Raw genomic sequence first — 27,920 nt, 5'->3', positions numbered from 1 at the left:
TTTTAGGACAATAACTGCATCACCTGCCGAACGGACTCCAGGACAGATCTTGGATTAAAAGCAGCTATCTGAAGGTACAAGCGGTCTGGGGGGGGGGGTCAGATTGTGCGTACAGAGTTGCTTTAAAAGATTTTGTGTGAATATGTCATAACTAGAGATGAGCGAACCTCCAGCATGCTCGAGTCCATCTGAACCTGAGCGCTCGGCATTTGATTTGCAGTGATAAAGCCCTAAGGGTCGTATTCCACAGGCCGAGCAGGGCCCGATGAACTATGTAAACGAGCGCCGATCTGCTAGATCGGCGCTCATTTACTGGGCCTATTCCACGGCCCTACAATCATTAGCGAGGGATGCAGGGACATTGTTACCGATATCTTTGCAGCATACATTACCTAGCAGGGCTTCTCCTCCGCTCCGTCTTCCTCCCCGGGTCCTGCGGCGCAGCATCAGCTCCGGAGAGGCCTGACTGAGCTGTCAGACCGCTCAGCCAATCGATGGCCGCGGTGGTCCCGGCCAGTGATTGGCTGAGTGGTCTGACAGGTCAGTCAGGCCGCACTGATGCTGCGCCGTGGGACCCGGGGGTAAAGACAGCGGAGGAGAAGCCCTGCTACGTAATGTATGGTGCTTCTCAAATCGTTGGTCGCCCGCCACGCACCGCTATTCCACGAAGCGATGCGCGGTGGGTGACCGATGATTTTAGGTTTGGGCCTAAATACACAATCAGCCGATGACGCGATCATCGGCTGATCGTTTTCTCTATTCCACCAAGCGATAATCGGCAGAATCGGGCCAATTATTGCTCTGTGGAATAGGACCCTAAGGCTATGTAGAAAACATGGATATGGTCATTGGCTGTATCCATGTTTTCCAGGCAACCTTAGAGCTTTATCCAACTTCAGCAGCCCCAGCTAATCAAATGCCGAACGATCGGGTTCGGATGGACTCCAGCATGCTTGAGGTTTGCTCATCTCTAGCATAACATGTCAGTGTTCCCTCCTGTCTCTCATGCCAGTGCCTCTGTTGATCACTTTTTCCCTCTACACTGGTACCTGTATTCTGTGTAATGTTGGAAGGTGTTATGTCATTAATATTGTTAGTCGGTCAGAATAGTGGGTGACGTGGGCATTTGTTCTTGGTGCTGCCCTGTCCCTATGTATCCGGCTGCTGCTGATTAGCTGATACTACACTTAGCTATATTATCAGAGAAGCTACCATCACTTCTGGTGGTGCAGAATAGATGATAATTACTATAATTACATGTTGTAAAGAGACGTTCCTCTGTGTGCACGATAGGTGTATCTGGAACATGCTTTGTTTTTATTGGCACATTATCACTTCGCTTTTACTGACACATTATAACTTGGCTCCAGGGTTTTATAATTTCACAGTCATAAATAGAATGACATCTGGATAAGTGGTCTTATGGGACATCAAGTGAAACACAGCTGGACAAGTTCCAGTTCCAGTGGCCAGGTAGCTAATGCACCCAAACATATTATCTGACTAGTCAGCCCTAGATAAGTTTTTTCACCCAGTTATTTCTTCTAAGGGTAAACTATATAGGATGGAATTGAACTTTTAATGTTAAAAAATTATAGATAACATTTTTTTTCTTAAGATATTCCAGAATTAGCTGAGGCACCTTCCTTCTTGCTGAAACACCGCTACACCTGTAAATTGGTTGTGTGTGATATCGTAGTTTATACTCATTTACTGCAATGGAATGGGGGCTGTAATACTATATACCACAGGCTCACCAACTGTTGCAAGACTACAATTCCCATCATGCTTAGACAGCCAAAACTTTAGATTTTGTAGAAATATGTAGAAGACGGCACTTCCGTGGCGGTGGTGCTCGAGGTGAGAAAAATGTTCAGATATTAGGAAGAGCCTGACATTCACCAAGTAGATTATGCTTCTTTATTGTAGTGTAGCAAACATATGATACAAGGACGCGATTCGGCCTAGCATGGCCTTCATCAGCTTAGGGGTGTACTAGGGGTACACCCCTAAGCTGATGAAGGCCATGCTTGGCCGAAACGCGTCCTTGTACCATATGTTTGCTACACTACAATAAAGAAGCATAATCTACTTGGTGAATGTCAGGCTCTTCCTAATATCAAAACTTTAGATTTGGCTGTCCAGGCTTGATGGGAATTATAATTTTGAAACTGTTTGAGGGCAGTGAGTTTGAAACCCCTGCCATGTACAGTCTTTATTTAGGTTAGACTATAAATGCAGCAATGTTTTTCTAATTCTGAACAACCCCTTTTAAGAGATTTAATGCATCCTTAGATGAGTATAGTTTACTATGCGGCTCAGGCTGTGTAATTTGGCCCTAACTGTGGAAGTGTAGTTGTGTGTGCGCAACCATATCAGGGCTCCAGATGGCGACCAAAATGGTCGCCAATGCGACTGATATTTTGCAAATGGCGCCCAGATTTATTAATCTGGGCGCCATTTGCGACTGGCCCCGGCGGCGGCGCGCTGTCTCTTTAAGTATCCCCGGCTGATGCGCGGCTGATGCGCGGCTGCCGGGGGTGTCCCGTCCTATCCCGGCAGCGCGGCGCATCAGTGAGCTGCCTGGGGCCCTGACTTCCGGCACAGGAAGCGCGCGTCAGAGACGCTTCCTGTGTCAGAAGTCACAGCCCCGGCGTACAGAGAGCTCACTGATGTGCCGCGCTGCCGGGGATAGGACGGGACACCCCCGGCAGCCGCGCATCAGCCGGGGACAGCGTCCGAAGAAGAAGAGGATCGCCGGGGGAGCGGGTTGTCAGGTGAGTTTGTGTGTTTGTTTGTTTTTAATACTGCTTAGCATAGAGGAAAGGGGGGGCATCTATAATGGGGGGAGAAGAGAGTGCCATCTATAATGGGGGGGAAGAGAAGGGGGGGCATCTATAATGGGGGGAGAAGAGAGTGCCATCTATAATGGGGGGAAGAGAAGGGGGGGCATCTATAATGGGGGGAGAAGAGGGGCCATCTTCAAGGGGGGGGAGAGGGGGCTAGCTATAAGGGGAGGGGGTATCTATAAGGGGGGGAGAAGAGGGGGCATCTATAATGGGGAGGAGGAGCGGGCATCTATAATGGGGGGGAGGAGGGGGCATCTATAATGGGGGGGAGGAGGGGGCATCTATAATGGGGGTAGGGGGGGGTCATCTATAAGGGGAGGGGGTATTTATAAGGGGGGGAGAAGAGGGGGCATCTATAATGGGGGGGAGGAGGGGGAATCTATAATGGGGGTAGAGGGGGTCATCTATAAAAGGAGGGGGTCATCTATAAGGGGAGGGGGCCATCTATAAGTGTAGGGCAAACTGGCTGCAGACACTGGGAGATAGATATATGCACAATTATTATTATCAGGGCCGCTCAGGTGTCTGTATTGTAGGGGGTCACTTGCATTAGTCACTAGGTTAGAGATATATCTATCTATATACACATCTTGTGGGGGGTCACTATGGCTGCAGTCATAAGTCTAGCTCAGTATGTATAGACTGTTGCAAGCTTTTAAAGGGAACCTGTCACCCCCGGTGCCGGGGTGACAGGCTCCCAACCCCCCGTTAGAACCCCCTATACTCACCTCATCGCGCCGGGTCCCGCTTCTGGAGGTGGTCAGGTCACGGAGATCTCAGCCGCTGCAGCCCGGCGTGCACACTGAAAGATGAGTCCAACACTCATAGAGAATGACGGAGCGCTGGACTCTCCCGTCATTCTCTGAGCGTTGGACTCATCTCTCAGCGCACGCCGGGCTGCAGCGGCTGAGATCTCCGTGACCCGACCATCTTCAGAAGCGGGACCCGGCGCGATGAGGTGAGTATAGGGGGTTCTAACGGGGGGTTGGGAGCCTGTCACCCCGTCACCGGGGGTGACAGGTTCCCTTTAAGTTCAAGTTCAGAAGAGTAAGCCTCATTAAAAGGCTAGCCAAGTGAGGCTGAAGTACTGAGTCAGACTGTATATGGTTGTCAGACTGTATATGGTTGTCAGACTGGATATGGTTGTCAGACTGTATATGGTTGTCAAGTTGCAAGTTTCCATGTTGAACATTTTCAAACTAAGAAAAGAGAGAATCTAAAGGAGGAGGAGGCTGCCGTGGCCTCTGCACACAGTAAGTCCCATGTAACATAAAATTAATTTTACATGGTTTAAAATGTTGGCGACCAAATATTCTATTTGGCGCCTAAATTTTTCAGGTTAGGAGCCAATGGCTCCCAGGTAAATTTTTTAGTCTGGAGCCCTGCATATGATACGCTGTATTGCAGTATTTTAGCATTGTATACATCCTGCTGTGTGTATGTATCCTCCTGCATTTGTTTCTGATGATAGCTGCCTCCAGTGATAGGGGGTCAAGTGTCTGTGCAGTAGTGAAGCTTCTTCCTGCCACGTAACAGCACTGCCAGTACTTTTCGTCTTCCTGGCCGCAGTATGACTAGGGTTTTTTTTATTAGGTTTTTCCTTAGTTGATTTGATGTTGTTTTTTTGTGACACGGGGCTATCTAACAGAATAAAAAAGCATGTTTTCTGTCTGGGGAAAAAAGAAAGTTGAGTTCTGCAGACTGCTTCTCTTCGCAGTCTTCGGAATTCACCTCCCTGTAGCGGGGATGAAAGGGCAGAGTGCGTCTTCTCATGGTAGTAACCCATTATTTCCCCCAAGCAATTTCCCCCATAAGGCTGGGTTCACACTGCGTTTTTGCAATCCCTTTTTTTCATTTGTGTGCATCCGTTTTGATCCGTTTTTTTTTAAATTTTTTTAATTTTTTTTACAATGAAAAAACGGATCACAACGGATGCACACAAATGCATCAGTTTTTTCATCAGTTTTTCATCCGCTTTTTTGCAAAAAACGGATGAAAAAAAAAAACTGATTGCAAAAACGCAGTGTGAACCTAGCCTAATTGTGCCCTTGATATTTATTGGTATGTGGTGCTCCTGGCACTGTCAAAGCAGCGTTCGGCATTCCTGTCATTGTTTTGTGTCTCCCAGCACTGTGCACTATGAGAAATATGATAAATAGCTATGACATGATTAACCCTTAGGGGACACGGCCAGTTTTCATTTTTGCGTTTTCGTTTTTCCCTCCTCGTGTATATAAGGCCATAGCGCCTGCATTTTTCCACCTAGAGACCCAAATGAGCCCTTATTTTTTGCGCAACTAATTGTACTTTGCTATGGCAGATGTAATTTTTGCCTAAAATGTGCCGAGAAACCAGAAAAAAATTATATGTGTGGTGAAATTGAAAAAAAATGTTTTGTTTTTTTTTATTTGGGGAGGGGGTTGTTTTTACTCCGTTCGCCCTGGGGTAAAACTGACTCGTTATATATGTTCCTTAAGTTGTTACGATTACAACGATATGTAACATGTATAACTTTTATTTGATTTGATGGCTTGTAAAAAATTAAAACCTTTTAAAGAAAATATATGTTCCTTAAAATCGCTCCATTCCCAGGCTTATAGCGCTTTTATCCTTTGGTCTATGGGTCTGTGTGAGGTGTCATTTTTTGCGCCATGATGTGATCTTTCTATCGGTACCTTGATTGCGCATATATGACTTTTTGATCGCTTTTTATTACAATTATTCTGGATTTGATGCGACCAAAAATGCGCAATTTAGCACTTTGGGATTTTTTTGCGCTGACGCCGTTTACCGTGTGAGATCAGGATTGTGATTAATTAATAGTTCGGGCGATTACGCATGCGGCGATAGCAAACATGTTTGTTTATTAATTAATTTATTTATTTTTATTTATAAAATGGGGAAAGGGGGGTGATTCAGACTTTTATTAGGGGAGGGGATTTTGTGTTATTAAAAATACATTTTTCTTTTACTTTACACATATACTAGAAGCCCCCCTGGGGTTAGGGTTATTCCCCCTGGGGGACTTCTAGTATATGCACTCTGATCTCTCATAGAGATCCATGCAGTATAGTTATACTGCATGAATCCATGAGATCGGTGTTCTATTGCTTTTGGCTGCTGCAGCCAAAAGCAATAGAATGCCGAGCCGGGATCAGCGCCATTACGGAGCAGACCCCGGCCCGGGATGGATGCGGGGATCGCCCCCCCCCGCAATCGCGCCGCAGGGGGGGCGATCCCCCCACTAGACCACCAGGGATGCATATCAGCAAGTATTTAGAAGCAGCTGTCAACTTTGACAGCTGCTTCTAAGTACTTAATTAGCGGGCACGGCGATCGGACCGTGCCCGCTAATAGCCGCGATCCCGGGCTACATGCGGCACCCGGGATCGCAGCAGTTCAGAGGGGGGTTGCCGCGCGACCCCCCTCTAAACTCCCATAGCGGCACGAGGACGTTCAGTAACATCCTGGTGCAGCTATGGGTTAAAGTGACTCTTTACCCACTTTCTCCTGGTATGTTTTGCCACGCTGGTTGTACTTTCTTTCTGTCTGCTGAAAAACAAAGTTTACTTTAGTAGATGCCATGTCTAAGAGGCGAGGCCGAGAGCGTTCGTGCCCAGGTGAAGCACAGCATGTGTGGTCTTGGTCTCGCCTCCCCCTGCCTTTTGTTCTCCCCTCTGCGCCGTGGTTGTAACCCCTGGCGCCTCTGCCGTGACGTTGCTGTGTCAGCGCCGCCTCTGTGATGTGTCCGATGCGCAACGTTGCGGAGTGTCCCTGCAATGCCTCCCATGCCTGTCCGCCTCCCACCCCCCCCCCCCCCCCCGCGCGCTTACGCTGTTTACGTCCATTTCCTGAGCCCTCTTCTCGGCTTCTGTTGTGCGCCGTTGCGAACGTATCCCGCACAGGCACAATGACGAACTGGACTGCCCGGAAAAGACCGGTCGCATCAATGCGCCTGTGCGGAGTACGTTCGCACCTGCTCACAACGGCACATGTGCGCAGAAGACGAGAAGAGGACAGACATGGGAGGCACTGCAGGGAGGAGCGTGTCATTGTCAAAGGCCGTAAGCGACGCGCAGCACACACATTACAGAGGCGGCGCTGACCCGGCAACGTCACGGCAGCGGTGCCAGGGGTTACAACCATGACACAGAGGGCGGAACGAAAGGCGGGGGAGGTGAGACCAAGACCACACAGGCGGCGCTTCACCTGGGCATAAACGCTCTCGGCCTTGCCTCTTAGACACGTCATCAACCAGCGTAGCAAAACATACTAGCAGGGCTGTGGAGTCTGACTCTGAACTAGTTTTGGAAAACTAGAGTTGGAAAAAATGTACCGACTCCGACTCCAGGCCTGAGAAAGGTGTTTTGTGCACACCAAAACGAGTCGCCTGTACTGTCTGTATTGTCCTTGATGTCTAATAAAGCGTGAACTATTCACTGACGGGCACCAGTTTCATGTTCTGCGAACCTGGAGGGGGTTAAGTGATCTTCCATAAGACCTTATCCCCCAGATCGGAGTAAGTTATATATTTTGCTTACTGGATTGTATGCATTGATTCCTGTTCTTTTATTTGCATGTATAATCAAATTGGCCATAAGCTGTGAGTCTGAGTATAGTCTGGCGACCTCTTCTTATCAGAAGATATCCATTTGGATGAGGGATCAGTAAATTGCCTACACCTTTTTTGAAGTGTGAATGTGGCTTCTAGGTGATGTGGGTGAATTATACATCCACATTCACTGGGTGAGCCCTATATTGATTATTCACATTTGAATGAGCGCTGCCTCTCCATTGTGCTTTCCCTATATCAATATGTGTGACCCCCTCTATATCACTATGGCTGACATCTATATTACAGGTATCTGGCATTGTTAGCAGTGTTTGTGTGTATGGCGAATGTTTAGTAAGAAACATAGAAGATTGTTAGCAGGAAAAGACCACCTGCTCCATCTAGTCTAGTTTTGAGTAGTTCAGGACATGGAGGCTGGAGACTGGCTGCATCCACTGCACACACAGGAGAAGCTGCTTTATATCTTTCCTCATTCCCTCAGAAGTCGACCCAGGCTTATTTAGTACATTAGGGAGAAGCTGCTGAGCCAGTGTGATAAATAACTCCCCTGGTATATGACCGGCCATTTATGAAGGAGCAGGAGTCTGAGTCGGTCCTGATAAAATTCGGGAGTCAGAGTTAAAGTCGGAGCTGCGGCTTACCGACTCCACAGCCCTGCATACCAGGAGAAAGCACTTCACATAAGCTACAAGCAGGTATAAGTAGTTTGGGGGGGGGGGGGGGGGAGAGACAGTGGGTACAGAGTCGCTTTAAACCCCAACCCTCTGCTAGGTGCAGCCAATCATGTTGTGCTAGAGCAGTTGATGTTGCTAGACAGAGGGCTCAGCACTGGAGGGAAGCAACCACGTCACTACTACACTTACTGCCAATCCTATAAGTGACTGGGCTGCGGCCTAGTTTGTTGGCTCCTCTATGGCAAAAAGCACCCAGCACCAAGGGTGGTAGGTACAGCATTGATGTGGACACCAGTGGCAGGTTAAAGGGAATCTGTCAGCACCTATTCTTGTTCTGAGGTGCTGACAGTGTGATGAAGGTCTGTGTTCCTAGTGCCGTGTCATACCTTTATTTTCTACATTGGTGCTGTACTTTGTCAGATCGGTGCTGTAGTTTCTATTCACAACTTTCAAAGAGGGGGAGTGGTGATGTCTTGGTGCCGCACTTTGGCCTACCTCACCACTACCTTCTCCCAGCTTGTCTTGAATATTCTGGTGCGCGTCCCCCGGCCTCCTGGCGACGTCATCTGTAGCTTCCCGGTTCAGTGTACTGCGCGTGCTCCCGCGGCCTGATTTGTGCATGCGCCATAGTGTGTCGGAACAGCGCAGGCGCACTGAGGGACAAAGCCTATGCCCTCAATGGCTTTGCTCAGTAACGCACTACGGCGCATGCACAAATCATGCCGCGGGAGTGCACGCGCAGTACACAGAATCGGGAAGCTACAGATGACGTCGCCAGAAAGCCGAGGGACGCGCGCCATGAATATTTAAGACAAGCTACTGCCAGGGGGTTGGGGGTTAGGGGCTAGGGGCGGACGGGGTAAGGGAAGGGGGGAGGGATGGGGTGTGGGAATTAATGTAATATTTGTAATATTTTGAGGCACCTGCCATGTTGTGGTGACAGTGACTGTTACTTTTTTATGTGTGTTTAAAACAATAAAAAAAAATTGGAATTTATAAAAAAAAGACAAGCTGGGAGAAGGTAGTGGTGAGGCGGGCCAAATTACGGCACCAAGACATCACCACTCCCCCTCTTTGACAGTTGTGAAGAGAAACTATAGCACCGATCTTACAAAGTACAGCACCAATGTGAAAAATAAAGGTATGACACGGCACTAGGAGCACAGACCTTCACACTATCAGCACCTCAGAACAAGAATAGGTGCTGACAGATTCAACTTAACTGTACCATTGGCCTTAGTCTATTCACAGAATTTTCTCCCGCCCGCTATACCTATAATTCACCTTAGGAACTGGACTTTTATAACGTCCCCTACCCACATACATACAAGCTCCCAATCCATAGTGTCCAAAATGGTAATAATGCCCCCTTCTGTAACCCATGCAGTACTTTTTCCCTTACTAGCACCCCCTAAAATAATTGCCTCCACACGGTAGTTACCCATTATTTCCCCTAAGGACTAGGTAATCCTATAATTGTGCCCTGTGTAGTAGCCAACCCCCCCATTAGTGTCCCACATAGAAGTTATCCCAATCTTGCCCCACATAGTAGACAGCTCTCCCAATAGTGACCAATATAGTCGCCAACTACCCAAGTGTATCATATATTAGCCAGCCTTCCCAGTAGTGCCCCATATAGTGGCCAGTCAGATACTAAAAATGATTTTTGTATTCCAATTTTTGACTAATTTTATTTTAATTTCACTTTTAGTACGTTGCTGGGCTGCTGTTAACAGCATTTAGTGACATTCTTTACAGCAAGCCTCATGGACACAGACGATAATAGACAGACTCTGTCCCCTTGAGATAAATGTGAGACGTTACTGAGCGTGCTCTGTGACCTTTGAGGAGGTCATTCTACAGGGAGCTGATATTGTTTCCTCTTTTTAGTAATGTCACATGTCCTGTAATGCTGTACAGATCACTTTCCAGCAGCCTCCTCTCATCACCACAGACAGAGCAGGAAGTCTCAGCTTAGTTCTAGCCCCAGTGGTGAGGATGAAAACTGCAAGATCTCAGGATTATTTTATAATGTGTGGTGCCTTGGATTACGAGCATAATGTGTTCCGGGTCCATGCTTGTAATCCAAATCCACTCTTAAACCAAAGCACATTTTCCCATAAGAAATCATAGAAATGCAGACAATTGGTTCCACACCCCAAAAATAATGATTTATTATTTTGAATAACATGTAAAACAAATGAAACAAACATTCAGAAACCGCAGAATATGTGATATTATAAGTTACTGTACAGTAATGGAGAGGATGGGAAACACAAGGGCTGACAGAGACTGCAGGGAACATGAAGTAATGAGCAGGGCAGATGTGGGCATATACATGCAGCACTCTCCGTCCGGGAAGAGAGGGGTTACAGCTATGGAGAGATAACCTCCACAGTCCTGTCCCCTGATGCAAGCCCCAGCCTGAAGTGGATCTGCTATGATTTGGAAGGTGAGGGAGACTTCCTGGGTCAGAGTACAGGGCTGTAGACCCCGCTATGCAAACCATGCCCCTCCTCCACTCGCGCTGTCACCCAGTACAGGAAGCTCTTAAACCAAAGCAATGCTCTTAAACCAAGTCACAATTTAAAAAAAACCTGTGAGCTCTTAAACCAAAATGCTCCTAAACCAAGTTACTCTTAAACCAAGGTACCACTGTATATGGAAATTTTTTAAAAAAAAAGTCCCCAAAAGTTCTTTAAAAATGTTTAACATAAAAACATTATCTGAACATATAGCGTTACACAGGGGTTCACATTAACACTCCTCTTATGCCTGGCAGTAAGGACCTGTGTTTACCCCTTGTTCATTACAGTTGGTACCTGGAATTGCAGCTTTAAAGGGTTTGGCCACATTATAGTAAAATTGATCATTCTACAGTATTAGTAATTGTACTCAGTGTATACAGCAGCTTCCTGTGTACCCTGTAGAGCAAAAATCGGACTCCCCTCCTTCAGGCTGTGCTGTGCCAACATGGAGAAATATTTAACCATGCCCATAGCCTTTATATGCCTATGGAGGACACTGAGGGTGGCGCATGGTCACATGCTCCTCCATGTCGGCCGTCTTATGGACAGAATCACCACAGCAGGGCAGCACAGCCTGGAGGAGGGGATTTTTGTTCTATGAGCCTGGAGGAGGTCGGATTTTTGTTCTATGAGGTACCCAGGGAGCTGCTGTCAGTATATACAGTGAGTACACTTACTGATACTGTACACTGAGTAATTTGAGTAAAGTGGCCAACCTCTTTAGGTGGCAACAATTATTGGGAGTCTTAAATGCTGGTGGATAGCTAAGTGGCCTCTAGTGCTTGAGATGTCCCTGGAGTTGCTGCTGTTTAATCATTGAAGTTGCCACCTCAAACTTGTAACTGCAGGTGTTTAAGAGCAACTAAGTGATGTTTGCAGCTCGTTTTCAGCAGTGTTTTGAGAACCCGAACACTTGGTGTTTGCTTCTTCACAGATGCCGATTCAGGGAATCAAACACTGCATTCAGGTCCGGTGAACTTTGCAGAAACCGAAAAGTTTGACAGGTCCACGACACTGCTAGTCATATTAGACAGAGATGCCCATGGGGGACACACATTTAAGGTTTTTTTTAATTTTTTTAAACAATGTAAAAAAAACATTTGCAGCGGTGACACTTTTTGTGTTTTTTTTTTTTTGTTTTTTTTTTTACTTAATTTTCTGCTTTTGATGTTTAGGCTGTGGCAGTCATAACAATGCAGGGGATTCATTGACAGCTGAGTAAATTTAGAATGGTGTCAAGTGGCATCTTCTGATTTTCGAGGGACTGGATATTTGGTATTAGAAGTTCTATTCAGAGACATGTAAATGATTTTCTTATTCCCTTAGTGAAAACATGGACAGCTCTCATAATGGTGAACTTACAGCACCAGGGAAAGAAGATGCTTCTGAAGGTTCATCAGTCGTCACACAGAACGAAGGGAGCAGTCAGACCATCATGGTAACTGAAGACACAGAGTCTCAACCCATGGAAGTCATAAAATCACAGAGTCTAGGTAATTGATCATTCACGTGTTAACCCTTCACTGGACCAGTATAGCTACAAGAATGGTCAAGCATTTTCTTGGTAGTCTGCCCAAAAGAAATCAAATTCACACTGGTGTCAAAGCATCTGTTTGTCCATTAGACAGAAGAAGAGATGAGTGAATTTACATCAATGGTCGATTCACACGTACTGTTTGCTGCATTTTTTGTTGTTGCCGCATACAGTCATTTATTTACATTGATAAGCCTAGATTAAAATCCACAGCAAGAAATTCACAACAAACATTGTACATGTGAATGTACCCATAGTTCTTCTGGGAATGTTTCCAACTTGCTGCATTCACTTATCTCTAGATGTTGAAAGGGTACTCTGGAGAAAAAAAATAGTTTAAAATCATCTGGTGACAAAGCTTTATACAGATTTTTTTTTTTTTTTTTTGTTACTTCTGAAATATTAAGTCTTCCAGTATTTAGCTGCTCTATGACCTGCAGTAAATAGTGTGTTCTTTCCAGTCTGACAAGGAGCAGTAAGGGTTTCTTTGTGGATTTGCTGCTGCTCTGGACAGATCCTGACATGGACAGATGTGGCAGCAGAAATTACCATTTCAAAGTGGAAAGACTACATCACCTCCTGCAGGACATACAGCAGCTGATCAATATTGGAATTTAAAATTAAAAATAAGTTACAAATCTGTATGACTTTCTACAGTGTACCTCTTTAATACATCTCTTGTCTAGCTGCTTTTGGGCATGGGAGCTCAGCCATTTTCATGTGAGTAGGTCTGAGCAATTATACCAGTCATTGCTCTAGCAGTGTGCTTCTCAAACTGTGTTGGTGAGGCCCAGCTGAGGAGCCAGTTTTCACAAAGTCTGCACAGTCCTTTTGCTGTTTGCAAAAATCTCCATTTTAGCAACATTATTTATTTATTTTGTACTTCCTTTATTAGTATACTAGAAAATGTACCCGGCACTGCCCATGTATAAAGTGTCAGTGTGTTAATTTGATTTGTTCTAAGAGTGCCCAGAAGGCCAATCTATGCCCCTTTTTTGTTTAGTTTAAGGGGAAATCACCAGGAGCCCTGTGTACCCCTATATACCCGACTGTTCTGCACAGTTTATGTAAATTGTAGCTTATGCACTTTAGAAGTAAACTAAAAACTTTAAACATCCTAAATACCTAATAGCCAAACTGAGATGTCATGTGATCAGACTATACAGAGCCTGGTTATATACAACATTGGCAGTGTTATATACTGAGCCTGGTTATCTACAACATTGGCAGTGTTATATACAGCCTGGTTTTATACAACATTGGCAGTGTTATACAGAGCCTTGTTATATACAACATTGACAGTGTTATATACAGCCTGGTTATATTCAACATTGGCAGTGTTACATACAGCCTGGTTATATACAACATTGGCAGTGTTGTACATAGCCTGGTTATATACAACATTGGCACTGTTTTTGTCAGGTGCATTAAAGATTTTTACCTTATACAACTCTGGAGCAGCAACATACAATTGTCCATGTGAAAAACATGCTGAATCCAGATTTATGCCACCATCAGTGATTGGCCTTGGGCCGCGTTTTTTTTGTCATTGCAAATTGTGCCTAACAGAAAATTGCAACCATCTAAAAGATATTGTTAATCCGTAGAATTCTTGTATACCTGTAGTGTATAGTTGGGGTGTGGGGGGTTGTATACCTGTAGTGTACAGTTGAGGGGGTCCTGTATACCTGTAGTGTATAGTTGGGGGGGGGGGCTGTATACCTGTACTGTATAGTTTGGGGATCCTGTATACCTGTAGTATATAGTTGGTGAAGGTGCTTTATACCTGTAGTATATAGTTGGTGGAGGTCCTGTATACCTGTAGCTTATAGTTTGAGCGTTTTGGATACCTGTATTTTATAGTTTGGGGTTCCGGTATACCTGTAGTGTATAGTTGGGGGGGGGGGGCTCGGGTCCTGTATACCTGTAGTGTATAGTTTTGGGAGTCCTGTATACCTGTAGTATATAGTTGGTGAGGTCCTGTATACCTGTAGTATATAGTTGGTGTACCCCTGTGTATAGTTTTGGAGTCCTGTATACCTGTACTGTATAGGTAGGCTGGAGTCTACCAGTTATTTCTGTGCATCTGTGAGGCAGCTGACCCTAGAAACCAATCAGATTCCAGCTCACTGTGAAAATTAAAGTAGTAATCCTATTGTTTGCTAAGGCTTCCAACTGCCGTTACTGCTGGAGAGCTGCCGTGCTAATTATATCACCTGTGTGTGCAATGTGGAGATTCTCCCATTCATTTCTATGCGGTGCTCTTTCCCCTCCCCTCCTGTACATCTGGCAAGGACGGGACCTGCGCTCTAACCTTCCCAGTGTATCTGCCTGCCCAATTTGGAGTCAAACAGTTTAGGTGTTTGGAAGTCTATAGAAGACAGACAGACTGACTTTCATTTTTATGATATAGATAGAGCTTGGGAGACGGGTGAAAAGTAGCCCTAGCATAATTTTTAGCTCTTAAATGGACTTTCACCACAGATAGTGAGGCCCAGGCATCCTCTAGGTCTGTTGGGTGAGGCTCCATTAGAAAAAGTTTGAGAAGCACTGCTTTAGCATATGCCATCAATGTTATACATCATGTTTCATGATTACATCCAAAATAAATGTCATGAGACCAGCAAAAAGGTAATCTATATTTTACCAAGTTGACTGGTACACTTGAGTCCTGTGCAGAAATAAAGACATAATTTTTATTTTCATGTATAATCATTAGTATGTTACAACTAGAGATGAGCCAATCTATTGTATTAAGGAAGTGAAGTGCTTTTTTACACTCTGCGGTTGGCACCCGGAGCAGAGTTCCAAGGCAGCTAGCTAACAATCCTACGACTGAGCATAAGGAAGCACTTCTGTAGTTACAAAAGCAAATGTGCCAACATTGGTATGTCTTTGAATAGTTTTTGGATGTATTGTCATGTATACCTCAGACTTAGCCTTGAAATGTGTCATGAATGGACTGTTACACTAAATGTAATATAGTTTTTAAATACTTGATTTACTTCAGTTCTCCATAGTTACATAATTTAAAATATTTTTTTACAGCATCTGAGGAAAAGGAAAGTGAATCAAAAGACTTGAAAACGACAGACTTAAGCTCAGATGATGATGCAAAGAAGGATTTATCAAAGAAGAAGTCAAAAAAGCACAAAAAACACAAAAGCAAAAAGAAAAAAAAGAAAAAGAAAAAAGAGAAAAATGAAAAGAGGTCAAAATCTACTTCAAGTTTTGAGGACCAAGAGGATGCCACCTCAGAATCGAAGTCTGTCTGGCAACCAGTGATTGCATCTCCACGAGAGCAAGACACATCAAATACTCTGTCATCCCAGGTGGAAGAAAATGTAGATCCCCTGCCCTCACTGGGTGGTCAAGATCTTAATGTGGATTCTGAGAAAGAACAACCCACTATGCCTCAGTTAGATATTGACTCTGGATTCTTTGGTCCTAAGTGTCCAAATGAAATGCATTTTCCAGTTTCTTCAAGTCTCATAATCGCTGAAGCGGAAATACCAGAACAGTCCAAAGAACCGGCTGTTGAAATTATACAAAATGATGAAAAGAAAATTAATGATCAAAATAGTGAAAAACAGCATACAAACTGTGAAACTGCTGAAGCCCTCCAAAATAAAATGTCTTTGCCTCAGCCAGACTTGGTGCTTTTAGAAGAAAAAAGTGTTGAATTACAGGAAAATCGATTAGATTCTGAAAAAAATAAACAGTTAGACAGTGTGTCATCACCACCATTGCAGCCACAGTCAAAATCAAGTAGTGCTAGTCTATCAAAATCAACAGCAAAATCGCGTTCAAGGTCGAATTCCTTAGCAAAAGAAACAAGATCAAGGTCCAAGTCCTTGACAAAGGTGCCAAAGAAACAAGCTAGCTCAAAATCTCTCACTAGGCATAGATCACGTTCTAGCTCTGTCGTGCGAAGACGAAGGTCCCGATCCAGCTCAGCTGGTCAAAGAAGGAGGTCAAAATCCAAATCTCCAGTTAGACGAAGACGATCGCGCTCTAGCACTCCTGCACGATATTCTAAATCACCAATAAGGAGTTGGTGGTCAAAGTCAATAAGAAATAGACAAAGGTCTGTGTCAATTGAAAGGAGAAGAAGGTCGAGAACTAGATCCCCTGCAAAGAGGCGTAGGTCAAGATCTCGATCTTCTGAAAAGAGACGATATTCAAGGACAAGATCCAGTGCTAAAAGAGTAAGGTCAAGGTCTCGTTCAGCTAATAGGAGAAGAAAATCAAGATCAACCAGCCGTAAACACAGGCTACGTTCCAGATCAGCAAGTAGAAGAAAATCAAAGTCTATTTCACCTATTAGGAAGCAGAAATCGAAGTCTGCATCTCCTCTTAGGAGGCAAAAGTCAAAAACAACCTCTCCAGTCCGAAGGGCCAGATCTAGATCTCGTTCAGCTGTTCAAAAACGCAGGTCTAGATCAGGTGCAGCTTCCAGAAGACGCAGGTCCAGGTCTGGTTCAGGCTCTAGGAGACGCAAGTCAAGATCTATCTCTTTCACAAGGAGACGCAGGTCTAGGTCTGGCTCAGCCTTCAGAAGACACAGGTCGAAATCTGCAGTAGCATCAAGAAGACGGAGGTCAAGGTCTCCCTCAGTCACCCAGAGACGGAGATCAAAGTCTCCCTCAGTTTCCCGAAGGCGCAGGTCGAGGTCTGTGTCAGCCTCCAGAAGACACAAATCAAGGTCTACCTCGGCCTCTAGAAGAAGGAGATCGAGGTCTGTGTCAAGAAGGCGGAGATCAAGATCAGCCTCCAGAAGGCGCAGGTCGAGGTCCACTTCGGTGTCCAGAAGGCGCAAATCAAGGTCAGTCTCCAGAAGACGCAGGTCGGGGTCTACCTCTAGAAGGCGCAAGTCAAGATCTGCTTCTAGAAGACGCAGGTCGAGGTCTGCCTCCAGAAGGCGCAAGTCAAGATCTATCTCCGTTTCCAGAAGGCATAAGTCAAGATCAGCCTCTAGAAGACGCAGGTCAAGATCTGATTCAGCCTCCAGAAGGCGTAGGTCGAGGTCTGGCTCGGTTTCCAGGAGGCGCAGGTCAAAGTCTGACTCTGCATCCAGGCGACGAAGGTCAAGGTTAGGCTCGACCTCCAAAAGACGCAAGTCAAGAAGTGGTTCTGACACAAGAAGACCTCGATCAAGCAGTCAACAAAAGTCACAATCTTATTCTGCAACCAAACTGACATCCAGGTCTACTTCCGTTTCAAGGGGAGAACAATCCACATTGCTGTCAAGTGCCAGTAGAGACAAATCTCCTTTACAAAGAAGGTCAAGGTCAAAAGAAGGGAATCGAAAGTCAAGGTCAGGATCTGCGTCTGTTAAGTTGATATCTGTGGAAATGAAACCTACATTAGAGTCAAAATCCTCTACTGAACAAAGGCTGCCTGAAACAGTTTCATTAGATAAAAAACAGCCTCCACTTTCTGTAATGACAGTAGAAAAGGATGACGGAATTAAACCACCAGATGAGAGTTCAACTTTAGTGACAGAATCAAAAAGCTGTTCATCTCCTTTAAAAAACAGCCCACCAGAAACCGTACAGAACAATAAAGATGTGGAAGTAGAGCCCAGTGTTTTGGAGTGTTCATCAACAGCATCTGTACTGGATGATCAGATGAAATCTGCAAACCCTACATTTCAAGCGGAACAGGTCATTCCTGCTGATACCCTGTTTGAAGAAAACCATTCTGAAGAGTGTGACATGGATATTGAGCCACTTCCTTATACACCCATACAAATTATATGCGCAGAAGGGCCAACAGAAGTTGTACATACGTTTGAGACCTCTAAAGAAACATTTGCGTTTGATGCTGCAAATGATCATACAAAGTTAGTAGATGTAATGACTGATGAAGAGCCAAAGCAAAAAAATTTAGGCCATATTGCAGAAGACGGAACAATGTGTAAACCCTTTGGTGGTTCTTCAGACTTAAGTCAGCCACATGGACTATCTCAGTTGGCAAGAGAATATAAGTCTGAATCCTGTGCTGTCCCTGTAGAGGATCCAACCAGTCGCTCATGTCGCAATAAGTATGAAAATGTGGAAAGTACACCAGAATTTGCTAAGGGTTCGGTTTCTGTGTTAGAAAACAGCTTAAAGGCAGCAGAAAATTCAGAGGATCATATAGCCTTGTCTCCTTTGCAAAGCTGCATAGGGGTAGTGCAAGAGTCTGCCAAATGTTGGCAAAATGCAGACTATGTACCCCAAAAAGACTCCGATTGTTCCAGCCTTACAGTGAAGCAAGACATACCTGTATTTCCTGCAGAAAATCAGGTGGAATATTTACATAGCTCTTTACCAATTGAAGGGAGGCCTTTGGATTTGTCATATAATAAACAAGAAAATATCATGGCCAAAAGTTTACTTTCAAATGAAGGACTATTCCCTGGTAGCCAGAAACACACTGAGAGAGATGTTTCTGCAAGCAAGTCAAATGATGCTTTTTCTCAGCAGATAAGCACCCCTAATTTTATGTCGTCAACCATAAAGGAGAATAGTTCAGATGAGAAAAGTGACCTTGCTGCTGAACAGAGATTTCCTAGCTCTTCTGAACAGAGTTCCAGTCATGAACCATGTGTATCTAATGAAACAGAAACTGGAAGTACGTCCAGCTACATTACTCAAAGTTTCTCAAAAGAGCATGTATCAAATGATTCAGAATTCAAAGAAGTGGGTGGATCTAAAGTGTCACACCTTGTTGAAAACGAAACTGTAGAAATAAAGCCAGTGAAGGAAAATAAGCAGATACTATCAAGCACACACATTAGTGAAGATATCAGTAGGATTTGTGAAGTTAAGGCTTATAACTTGCCGGTATCCTTACCTTATGAAAGAACAAATATGAACGCTTCTCAGACACATGAGGTCGATAGGCAAAATGTTAAAGTACAGAAAAAAGAGAACAATGCGTCCACCAGCATGAAAGAAATTCCAATTTCACTAAATATGGGTGGTCATGAGTTCTCAAAGTTTAAAGAACCAACTACAAATTTGACTGCTAATGTTTTATCTGCTAAAACTAGTGACTCATCGTTTGAAAAGGATCCTTCAGTTGAATTAGTCAAAAAAGGCCCCCTAATATTAGCTGAAGTAACAATGGAAATACAAAGACATGAAATACCATCAAACACTAAAAACACAGAATCCTCCTCTGATGGATGTAAAATTGTACCTAAGCCATCTCCCTTTACCAGTGTGAATGTTAGCTGTCCTAAACAGGAGGTAGACAAGTTCTTACAAAGTGATGCTGCTCAGGTAAAGAGTTCTGTTAACAGTGCCACAGGTAGTGAGGAAGTGATTCATCATTTTGAGAAGACAAGTCATTCAAGAGAACAAAATTCCTTATCTTATTTGCATAGTGAAAAACAGTGTTTAAGTTCATCTAAAGCTTATGATGGAAATCTTGAGTGTGTGCAAAAGGGGCTTCAAGAAAATGAACTACCGCAGAACATCGTTGAACAAGTTGTTTCAAATACAGAGATTGATGGAGAAGGTCGTTTTGGTAACTATATTCCAAAGAGACACTCTGTCAATAAGCACTCTGAGTCAGTTACAAAAAAATCTGACAGTATAGATGATATAAAACATGTGAATGATGGCCGAGAAGAGAGTATTAAATCAGGTTCAGTAAGCAGCCCAGATTTGTATATTCAACAGGAACTAGTACCCAAAAATAAAGCGCTGGTACATCTTGAAAAAGAGAGTTCATTCCAGCCATTAACAGACATTAAGGAACCTGAATTAAAAACACATGAGCAAAGAACATCTGCTTATGCCAAGCATGAACCTGCTTATATTGGTTTGAAGGAAAGTATGCCTCATGAAGATCCAAAGTTGTCATCTAAGCCGTTTCTTGAGACAGGAAGGCTTTCTGTGCCAGTACAATTCAAATTTAGTAAAACTTTTAAGACACTTGGTGTCTCTCAGCTGTGTACTGCATCTGAAGACTCGTCTGACGTAGAAGGTTCAAAAGTTAATACCTCTTCCTCGGGAGTTACACGTAACACCACAGCATCTACATCCGGTGCCTCAAGGTCCAGTTCAAAGACTTTGACAACTTCTCAGCAAACTGCTAATGTTAGTGTAGAGCCTTCCAAGGCTGAGTCCTCACAGGATGTATCAACTGAGCGTTCCCAATCAGACAGTCAGGCTGGGCATGATTCTGAGACAGACCTTTCACAACCTGATAACGTTCAGGCTGCAGATGATTTACAGACAAGTTCAAGTACCAAACACTCATTTCCTCATATTTCTAATGCTGCATCTAAATTGGGCGTTAAGCAACGACAGTACCGATCAAGATCTGTAGCTCAAGACAGTCGAACACCTTCTGTAGACAGAGGGCATGCCTCCCGTTCCCGTTCAAAATCTGTATCCCGAAGAAGACGTTCAAAATCTTCATCGCGTAAAAAGAGGTCCTCGTCAACAGCCAGAAAGAAGAGTTCACACTCTAAGTCAGTCAGAAGAAAGCGTTCTCGCTCCAGGTCAAGAGGGAGAAAGGGACGCTCACAATCAAAGTCTAAGGGCAAGAAAAAACGATCCACTTCAAAATTGTCAGGAAAAAGAAAACACTCCAGGTCAAAGTCATCGGAAAGGACCGGGGGTTCTAAATCTTTAGGAAAACAGAGGAGCTCACGTTCTGCATCGAAGACGCGAAAAAAGTCCAAGTCCCCAGCAAAGAAAGGAAGGTCACGTAGTAAATCTGAGTCAAAAAAGAATTCACACTCTAAAACGTCAAATGCAAGGAAAAGATCACGGTCCAAATCTCTAAACCGGAGGAGAAAATCACGATCTAAATCATTGTCATCAAGAAGTCGCTCACGTTCAGTGTCTGCATCTCGGAAACCCTTCACCCACTCAAAGTCCTCATTGCATAGGAAACGTTCTCAGTCCAGTTCAAGATCAGCATCTCCACGAAGACGTTCACGGTCAAGAAATAAGAGGCGTTCTCTCTCAAGATCTCCAGCTGCAAGAAGTCATTCGAGGTCACGTTCGCGGTGGCATCGTTCTAGATCACGTGGAAGATGGCGTCGTTCACGTTCTCTTTCAACCTCCAGACATCGATCTAGATCAACATCTAGACAACCTTCATCAACGAAGAAAAGAAAATCATTGTCCCCTGTTCGAAGGCGGCGATCACGGTCACAAGTCAAGCAGAAAGATAAGTCTCCTGTAGGTAAACGCAAGTCCACCTCTCCACCACCGCCACTTCCACCTCCACAGAAAAAAACTATCCAGCCAAAACCTGCAGGCTTTAAACATAGCATTGGATTAAAATCTCTTATCCAGAAGCAGTTATCCCAGGCCAAGTCACAAGGATCTACTGGAAAGTTATCTAAGGAACCTTTAACTAATGTAACAAGTAGAACACAGTTGTCTGCTTTTTCTGCTAGATCACAGGCTTCTGTTTCGAATTTGAATACTATGGGACAGATCACAATACCTAACTTGGCTGAGGTACCTCTACCCAGTGTGTCTTCAGGAAGCCAAATTCCTATGCCCAGTGTACCTCCTGCAGAGCCCCTTTCTGTGTCTAGCTTAGCTGCTGAAACACAGTTATCTGTTCCGGACTTAACCGCTGCAAACCAGTGGCATGTACCTGATATGTCTGGAGCCGCATGGTCTGTACCGGATATTGCTGCAGGAGCCCACTGGTCTATGGCAGACCTAGGAGCTGGTGCCCAGTGGCCTAACATGTCTGATCTAACAGCTGGTTCACACTGGCCCATGCATGATATGTCTGTTGGAGCACAATGGTCTATGCCTGATCTTGCTGCTGGCACACAATGGGCTGTACCTGATGTAGCATCTGGAGCACAGTGGGCAATGCCTGACTTGGCTGCTGGAACGCAATGGACTGTGCCTGATCTTCATGCGGGATCTCAGTGGGCTATGACTAACTTGGCTGCAGGGGCACAATGGGCTGTGCCAGACTTAGCAGCGACAGCACAATGGACAGTGCCTGACATCACTGCTGGAGCACATATGCAAAGAGTTGACTTGGCTCCCGAAGCTCAAGTCCCCGGTTCAGATCTTGCACCTGAAGCACAGGTTCCTGGTTCTGATCTAGCTGCTGAGGCCCAAGTCCCTGGATCTGATATGGCTGCTGAAGCACAGGTGCCTGGGTTTGACATGGTAGGTGAAGCTCAAGTACCCCTGGAGCATGACTTAACTTCACAAGAGCATAACATGATGCCTGATGTAGCTGCTGAAGCATTGGTGCCAGTGGCAAGTTCAACAGTTGTGCCTGATGTTGCCGCAGGAATTCCTTTACCAGATGTCGCTGTTGCTGCGCAGATGCCAGTACCTGATGTTGCTGCTACAATAAATATGCCGGATGTGGCGACAGAAGCCCAAAAGCAAATGTCTGACTTTGTTGCCACACAATCCTATGTGTCTTTGACCCCTGAAGAGCCAGTGGAGGATCCACATTTTAGAGAGCCTGTCCCATCTTCTGAACATCAAACTGAATCTGAATCATGTGAAGCTTTTGTAGAGCAGTCCTCATTTGAGCCCCATGATAATACTTCACTGAATCAAAAAATGGAAGAATCTTTATCCTCTGGGCAACAAGTGCCACTAGACTTTTATGAGAACTCTCAATCTACCGAAGTGAGTGATCAAACCGTTTTGGTAGACAAACCTGATCCACAGCTACATCAAGACTCAGAACTAGACATACCACTTAATGTCCCCCAAGTAGCGCCTACCATGGACTCTGAAAGTCATCTTTGTAGCGATACATCATCTGATGTTCCTTGTGAGAGATCTGATTACTCTGTCCATTCAGTGTCTGTGGAGTCAGCTCCTTCGCAAGATCACAGCTTGATTGATAGCCGTTTAGGCTCTGATACTCCTGTGCAGTGTGAGCCCCATGCTAGTTCCAGTAACTTTGCCGAATCCAAAATCAGCCCTATACAAACAGATTCTGTTAAGCCCACTGATGATCACAAGCAGCCTTTGCTTGCTGTAAAAACCCCAATGGCTGACACTAATTTGCAAGTTGAACCATATAGTTCTGGTCATATGCAGATGGAGGAACCTTATGCCAGCCCTAACCATGTATTGCAGAATGAACCCTCAGTTAATTCTAACTCCACACTGGATATTAAATCTCACAGTATTTCGGACAATGAAATTGAAGCTTGCGTTCCCAACCATTCTCAAGTGGAACGGATTTCCAGCCCAACCCTCTCCCATCCCACTAACCGCTATGCTAGTCCAGAACACCGTCAGCTTGTTGAGCCATATGCAAGCCCTCACCTCCCTCAGTTGGTGGAACCCTATACAAGCCCAGTTCGACCCCAGTTGGTGGAACCCCACATGAGCCCAGAGCATCCACCACTGGTTGAACTGTATTCCAGTCCAGAACAGCCTCAGCTTGTGGAACCTTACGCTAGCCCAGAGTTTCCACAACTGGTTGAACCATATGCTAGTCCAGATCGCCAACAGCTGGTTGAACCCTACAGTGAAACAGAGCACATACAGAGTCCTGTCCTTGCAGAAAATACCTTCAGCCCTGCTGAGAAACCTGAAGAAAGTTCCACCGCGGGGCATATTTTGACGTATGCAGCTGTAACCTGCACTCAGATAAATACAGATTCATCTTGTTCTAATGACTTAGAAGTTAAAAGTACATTTTCTCTTGAATACCCCGTAACATCAGATGTACTTAGAAAACAAGATCAAATAGACTCTGAGCATCCTCAGTTGAGTAACTCTAATCATGCAGGTACATCTCTGCAAGAGGTTCCTTGCCCTAATCTTCTGAAAGATTATTCATTAGAAAGCAGTTTTAGTCCCAAAGAGACCTCTGCAGAGGAATGTTCCCAGACAGAAAGGCAGTTGGTTGAACCATCTATAGAATCTCATTTTGAGCTCCCGACAAGCCCTGTCCAACTTTTGACCGCACAACTTTGCAGTCCTCACACAGTTAACAAAGATGAACCATTTCCCATCACTGAGCACAAGTCCCTTAATTGTTGTAGCTCACCAGATGAGCCAAAGCTTGATTTATCCAGTATTATAACTAACCAGCAGCAGCTTAGTGTAGAATCTGTGGAAAGTGAACAGTCTAAGTCAAAAGATCTATCTTCTGCAAAAGAAGTTTTCCAATCATGTGAAAACTTAAATTCTGAACTAGTACAAGAGAAGCTGTATAGTATACAAGTTCATCCTCAGGAAGACTATCCAACTCTGTCTGTACAACGCACAGTCGAACCATGCCTTAATGCTGCTGAAGTACCATTTACTGAATATGAACATCCGTCTGCTGAGGGCCCAAAAAATGACCCTGATAATTTGTGCATTCCTGTTTTATCAAACACCATCATAAATCTGCATAGTGGAGATCAGTCATGCACTGTCCTGCGCTCACAAGACAGACCCGAACAAGACTCTCTTACCAAACATTCTCACTCAGAAGAAAGTAACGCCACTTCTGGTTCAAATGTTCCTGACAAGGTTGATAAACTCTTAGACAAGCCTTCTCCCAGCCCAGACCTGGCCCAGACCTCTTCCCTATCAAGAAACCTTTCTGATTGTCATAATAGTTTTTTTCCAGAGCATCTATCTAATGCTGACCACAGCATGCTCTCAGAATATTCTACCAAGACCAACGAAAGCAATGACCATAACATTAAAACTGGTGACTTTGCTAATAAGACCAGTGATTTAATGTCACAGGAATGCGACAGATGTGACGAAAACACGTTATCTACTAAAAATTCTTCATTTCCAGCTGACGTACCATGTTTAAACCCGGATGACCAGCAATGTGTTCAAGACTCAAACCTGTCTATGGAGTGTGTGGAGCATAAACTTAATGATTCTACTGAGTGTATTAAAACTGATAACACTTTAACAACTACTCCCCCAGACCTGTTGCCTTACGATTCTGATCAGCCGACAGATATGTGTTCTGAACCTTCATCTGAGCCCGTTCCATTCAACTCTCAACCACCACCTGAACTCCTGCCTTATGATTCAGAGCAACCTGCAAACTCTTTTCTTAGTATTTCAGATTATTCCACTGAACAAGGGTCTTCTGATTTTCATGCACCGCCTGAGCTATTGCCCTATAATACCGATCAGCCCATTGTTTTGCATAAGCAACAAACAGAACCTACTGTAGAAGAGCTACCTATCTATGACTCTGGTACTATCCAGCATGAAACAAACAAAACTTCTGATCTGCCTTCGGTAGACTGTGGTAACAGTGCAAGTCTTGGGATTCATAAAGTACCAGAGAAATGTGAGCCTTCCATTGAAATACATCTAGAGTTGAACTCTGTAAAGGAAACGTCTTCTGGATGTACTGTAGCTTTTACTTCAACAGAACACACGTCTTCAGACACTATACAGGAAAATCTAGCTCTGTCTGCAGTTCTTTGTACCCAAGAAGATACAAATTCTTCTGGGTCTTCAATTGATAAACACCTTCCTACTCCAGAAAATGACCAACTAGTTGTACAGACAGTTTTAAGTTCTGACACCCCAGAAGATCTAACTTATATGGGTGAAAATCAAACAGAATCATTCTCCCTATTAACAGATGTTTCTGAAAAGTCTGAAGGCGCTTCATCTTCTGAGTTGGTGAATACCTCTGAATCGGCAACCATTTTGCCTTTGCAAGATGAAATTTCTGTGGAAGCTGCTAAGAATAGCTCTCCCAAGTCGTTGGTAAAAGCTGAATGTCCTCAGCCTGTATCTAGAAAGACAGATCCGATGTCAGATTTGGAAAAAAGTCATGAATATTCACGTTCCAGATCCATAGACAGAAAAACATCTAGATCTAAATCAGTCTCAAAAAATAAGCGATCTCGCTCTAAATCTGTGACACCAACAAAAAAGTCTTTGACAAGATCAAGGAGGAGTAAGTCTCGCTCAGCTTCTACTGAAAGCAACAAACATTCTCCTGTATTGAAAAGGAAAGAATCATATGCTATACACAAACGATCCTCAAGGTCGCCATCTGTGGGTCGTAGAAAGCGATCTCGCTCTTCATCGGTGTCTCCTAAAAAACGCTCTCGTTCATCTTCTGTCATCCGCAGGAATCAAAGGAAACGCTCACGTTCTCAGTCTGGCCAAAGGCGCTCTCACTCACCCTCTGACTTACATAAGCAGTCTCGTTCTCCTTCAGTTAGAAGACGCTCACGTTCGCCATCTGCAACTCGAAGAAGACGCTCCCCTTCATCATCTGTTACTCGCAAGAAAAGTTCTCCTTCACCTGCAACGCGCAGAAGACGATCACCTTCTGCTACTCGCAGGAGACGGTCCCCTTCAACCTCATCTCGCAGGAGACGCACCCCATCACCTGTCAGCCGCAGGAGACGTTCACCCTCTGCCACACGCAGGAGAAGATCCCGTTCACCCTCTGCCACACGCAGGAGATGGTCCCCTTCTCCCTCTACCACTCGCAGGAGGAGGTCTCCGTCCCCCTCTGTCGCCCGTAGAAGAAGGTCTCCATCCCCCTCTGTTACCCGCAGAAGAAGGTCTCCATCTCCCTCTGTCACCCGCAGAAGAAGATCTCCATCCCCCTCTACTACCCGCAGGAAACGATCCTCATCCCCTGCTGCCACGCGCAAAAGGCGGTCTCCTTCACCCTCTGCCACTCGCAGGAGACGCTCTCCATCACCCCCTGTATCTCGGAGAAGACGATCACCATCATCAGAGTTTCGAAGAAAGAGATCCCCATCGTTGCCTGTATCTCACAAACGAAACTCCCACTCTCCATCCGTACCAAGAAAAAGACGCTCCCGTTCCACATCTGCTTCCCGCAGGAGACGTTCCAGATCTGCTTCTCAGAGGAAGCGATCACGGTCACCTTCTGCTCCAAGAAAAAGGAGATCTAAATCCAAGTCTCCATCAAAATCACCAACAGGCGTACAGTCAAAATCTGATCGATCTCGGAGTCTTTCACACACTGACTTGTCACGTAAAAGAAAAACACGGTCACGATCTTCATCAAGAGACAAGAAAACTGTTGAAAAGAGAAGAAAAAGGTCTAGCTCTAAAGATTCTTCTAAAGATTACTACAGCGTTAAACAAAGGCGGAAAAGTCGAACACCTCCAAGAAGGAAAAAGTCGAGATCCCCTGGCAGGAGAGCAAGTGTATGCAAGTCTCCAGTAAGAAGAAGACGATCAAGATCACCTGTAAGAAGGAAGAGTTTTAGTAGGTCTCCCATACGTCGCAAACGTTCAAGATCTAGGGATAAGTCTATGGACTCTGCCAGGTCCCCGAAACGTCTCACAGATCTTGGTACGTATGGACTTTTAATTTATAGTATGTACTGTAAAAAGTAACAAAAACATTTTTCTAGATACGTACGGAGCCTTCTGTACCCCAGGTTTGACTGGATTTATTGCACATTGTACCAGCACATGGCTTGACATTCCTCCCTGCGGTCAGCATATTTTTTTAAAGGGAACCAGTCATCACTTCCAAGCTGCCTAAGCCACAAGTCATAGGGGTGGTCCCTGGAGGGTTCTCTCCACCTTCATTTGATTTATTGGTCTCTCACTGGTTAAAGGACGAGAGCTATCAATCAAAGGTGTCTCTGAGACAACACCGAGCAACATGGATGTGATGACCAATTACCTTTTAATTTTAATAGTAATTTTGCCTTGAAGAATTTAATGAATGAAGAGAGCATAACCTGGGGGTTATTTCAGGCATCTAGACACTTATGGTATATTCTGTATTTATGCCCTAAGTGTTTGATACATGCGGATCCCACCTCTGGAA

General features: G+C 44.7%; 1 protein-coding gene across 5 annotated transcripts in view; it reads left to right on the top strand.

Moving 5' to 3' along the window:
- The window catches only part of SON (SON DNA and RNA binding protein), a 76,721-nt gene that overhangs the window by 13,590 nt on the left and 35,211 nt on the right, over positions 1-27,920 (top strand). For all 5 annotated transcript variants that reach the window (XM_069944602.1, XM_069944601.1, XM_069944603.1 and 2 more), the window contains 2 exons: positions 11,951-12,117; positions 15,207-27,434. In XM_069944602.1, the coding sequence (XP_069800703.1) occupies positions 11,951-12,117; positions 15,207-27,434 (12,395 nt within the window). The remainder of the gene's footprint in view (positions 1-11,950; positions 12,118-15,206; positions 27,435-27,920) is intronic.

The sequence above is a fragment of the Dendropsophus ebraccatus genome, chromosome 11 (assembly GCF_027789765.1).
Source record: "Dendropsophus ebraccatus isolate aDenEbr1 chromosome 11, aDenEbr1.pat, whole genome shotgun sequence".
NCBI lineage: Eukaryota > Metazoa > Chordata > Amphibia > Anura > Hylidae > Dendropsophus > Dendropsophus ebraccatus.
This window is presented reverse-complemented; position numbering and strand designations above follow the sequence as displayed.